At 33.9% G+C, this 3304-nt stretch overlaps 1 protein-coding gene across 1 annotated transcript; it reads right to left on the reverse strand.

Moving 5' to 3' along the window:
• Positions 1 to 710: 710 nt before the first annotated feature.
• Positions 711 to 2515, reverse strand: LOC143530899 (uncharacterized). Its single transcript, XM_077026314.1, has 8 exons — positions 2150 to 2515; positions 1922 to 2071; positions 1689 to 1823; positions 1530 to 1595; positions 1390 to 1446; positions 1240 to 1311; positions 1069 to 1153; positions 711 to 986 (listed from the first exon to the last, which is right to left on the reverse strand). Exons 1-8 carry the CDS (start codon positions 2345 to 2347, stop codon positions 820 to 822), a joined length of 930 nt encoding a protein of 309 aa, XP_076882429.1. The 5' UTR covers positions 2348 to 2515; the 3' UTR covers positions 711 to 819.
• Between the last annotated feature and the right edge of the window lie 789 nt (positions 2516 to 3304).

Genomic DNA, 3304 nt, shown 5'->3' on the forward strand with positions numbered 1-3304 from the left:
AATGGGTGTTTAGAACTTAAACCTGACCCTGTAACTTTAAGCCTCAAAGTAGGGACGAGAATTTGATGCAAAGTATCGGTACGTACCAACCGGTACCCACTTTTTCAGACTTTGGATTATAGATAGAGATTGAGCGTTGAGTACCTATAACCAATATTGTCCCAATAGATTCAATATGTTATTCGATACGCACTTTTCTAGAAATTCAGTATAAGGATTTTCTTTACCTGTAAGGTAATTTGCCATTTCATTTGAATTTTTTAAAGAGGATCATAAACATGTCAATGCATCACAAATATATATAAAAACGTACAAGGTTCCTAATGTTTGTACTTTCTATATATATATTTGTGATCCATAATACTAAAATCTTGAAAAAATTGATTGTTTTTAGAAAACAGCTTTTAAGTTTGTAACAATTTGTGATTATGTGACAACTTTGGTCATTCTTTTAATCCAAAACAGCCGATTCTAACCCGAACCTATTATAATAAGATCCCTAATTGAACCCAACCAAATTGAATTTTTTTTATTTGGCCCGTCCTAACCCGGTCTAAATCGAACCTTTATTAATCAGCTCAGGCCAGACCGTCACCTCGCCAACTCTGCCCGTTTTGCCAAGTCTGCTTACGATGCTTCAAAATATGATCTTTTAGATTAACGAAAACTGATTATAAAAAGCATCTAAAATCAATACATTAAGCAAATAAAAGATGATTAAAACAAAATGATTATATAAAGCATCTACAATCAATACATTAAGCAAATAAAAGATGCTTAAAAGTTAAAAAGCCAATTGCTTATATAAAACATGATCAGTCACTCTTCATCGCTGCTGTCATATTGACATAAAGATGCAAGCCCGTTACTTTCTTTACTCTTTTCTTCTTCCTGTGTTTTAGCCTCCAAGGGTTTTTTCACAACATTAAACTTTATCGTGGAAGACTTTAGAACGATTCGGCCACCTGAAGAACCACCCGCTTCTTCTGCATGAATAATAATAACATTAATAATAACTCAAAACAGTTACAAATGACACCAGCAGCAAAACCATTTAATTCCACTTACCTTTTTTGTTCGGCTTCTCAACGGTACTCGCTTTCGTTAAGAAATCTGTTGGTTTATCAAAAACCTCTTGAGAAACTTTCCTCCTCTGCATTACAAATATTTCAAAAACTAAGTTTTTTTATTAAAAAAAAAGAAAAGAAAGAAAACTGGATTACGCCATTATCAACATACCTTAGTTATATTATCACCATCCTCGTCATCAAGCTCCTCGTCATCAATTCTGCGAACAATTTCGCGTGATCCCTAAATTATATTCAAAGTTTAGTAATCTTAACAGGTAGTAGAAGCAAGATTTAAAACTTAATAATCAGTGATACTAACATGGAAAATTGATTTTATCAAGGCTTCATCTTCTTCGTCAAGCCCTTGTTCTTCCTGCTGCAAGATATCAAGAAACCGTATAAGCAAATAACTCCATTTTATAACCGCATAATTTCAATGTTTATCACTCAATACCATACCTGTACGGGAGCGGATCGCTGCAAGGCTTCGAGCATTGAATCGACACTCACATGTGCTTGTCTTGACTGCAAAACAGATACATATAGTATTTTAAATCCACACACAAGGGCATAATAAAACAAATGTTTATATTTATGTAAGTATAATTAAAAACAAACCTTCAAAGATTTCACTTCATCAAGTGTAGAAAGAATGTCCATTTCTCTTTTTGAATCAAGTGTTCGATTCTCCAATGATTTCATCGCATCTCCCATTTCTTCCGCTTCCCGTTTCTTTCGCTCCTCTTCACTGACCTAAAACAAAAAAAAAATTAATATGATTAATGTGTTACGAATCCAAAAACAATAACTATAAGTAAATAATTATATTAATTTTTTGTATGAAAGTTTACCTCATCTTCCGCACGCCAAGGCTCAAAATTCCTTGCAGCTCCCGACTCAACAGTATAGTCAGAGTTTTGAGGGTCCGTTTTCATGGTGATCTCGGCCGAACATTTGGTGCACTTGAAATAAAATCTGAAAATTTGAATTCCAAGATACGTCTGCACATATAAGAAGTGAATGTTAAGTAGTTGGCCAAATTGTCATTGCATGTATGTAAGTGATTATTGATTACATACCTCGCCAATAACATCTTCTTTGCGGGAATTAAATTTTGTACCCTTGTAGATGTAGTTTCCGCATGTATTACATCGGATGCTCATCGGAAGCATCATACGAACTTTGATTTGTTGGTTTTTAGGCATACGCCTTCTTGGAATTTTAGCCGGATCGAAATCCGGTGGGTAGTATTTGTTAAGCACCTTTCTCTCCGCCATTTCAGGTTGCTTGTTTGCTGATCAAGTGATGTAAATCGGTTGATTACTTGATAATCTGTTTAAACAAAACAAAAAAAAGTTAACAAAAACACATCCAATATGAATATCAGATAACAAACAACGTATCATCATACAGATCATGTTAAAACCAAACTGAAAAATGAACTTATGGTTACCAATACCGGAACCAACAAACAAACAATGATGCTTATGATAGATATTAAACAGCTAAACATATACTATTTCACGAATGAAAACTTTAACCAAACAGACAAACTAAATGCAGCAATTCTTAATAAAATCTGGGCTGCAGATTAAGAGTGTGCAAATAACGGGCTGAACCCGTGTAAACCAAAAAACTGGCTCGGTCAATATATCTCAATAAATTTGGTTCTTGCATCAGTTCGGTCCAGACTAGGGGTGGCAATCTTGACCCATGGGTTGAATGGGTTGTATCAAAATGTGTAAGATGGGTCAGAATGGGTCAAACTAAAAAAAGAAAATGAATGAAACGGGTCAAAACGGGTTGACATTTCTCGAGTTTTTTTTTTCATGGAACGAGAAAAACGGAGGAAACTTTTTGGTATTTTTACTTTTTAAGTTTTTGATTTATATTTCGAGTTATAATTTTTTTAATTATTTGTTTTTGAATTTTTTGGTGAGGGGTTTTGAAATAAGTCAAAATGGGTTGAGATTTCAAACCGTTTTGACCCGTTTCAATCATTTTCTTTTTTTAGTTTGACCCATTCTGACCCATCTTATACATTTTGATACAACCCATGGGTCAAGATTGTCACCCCTAGTCCAGACCTGTCGGTTCTAACTTCTAAGTAAAACCCAATAAACCGTGAGAAAATATTTATCGAAAAGCTTATCTTTTAAGGCAATGTGTTTTCAAATTATACGTAAGTAAACAAAAGTCGGTTTTATTCTTCTTTTTCAGTTCACTAGGGATAA

The sequence above is a fragment of the Bidens hawaiensis genome, unplaced genomic scaffold (assembly GCF_021521415.1).
Source record: "Bidens hawaiensis isolate Kalapana, Puna unplaced genomic scaffold, B.hawaiensis_p1.1 tig00009061_1, whole genome shotgun sequence".
NCBI classification, from domain to species: Eukaryota; Viridiplantae; Streptophyta; class Magnoliopsida; order Asterales; family Asteraceae; genus Bidens; species Bidens hawaiensis.

What these genes read in the sequence shown, in the direction of transcription:
- LOC143530899 (XM_077026314.1), bottom strand. Translation starts at nt 2,347, where the DNA reads ATGGCGGAGAGAAAGGTGCTTAACAAATACTACCCACCGGATTTCGAT. An exon ending in AAGAAGATGTTATTGGCGAG is followed by an intron (nt 2,072 to 2,149) that starts GTATGTAATCAA and finishes TTATATGTGCAG; the next exon opens with ACGTATCTTGGAATTCAAAT. An exon ending in CTTGGCGTGCGGAAGATGAG is followed by an intron (nt 1,824 to 1,921) that starts GTAAACTTTCAT and finishes TTTTTGTTTTAG; the next exon opens with GTCAGTGAAGAGGAGCGAAA.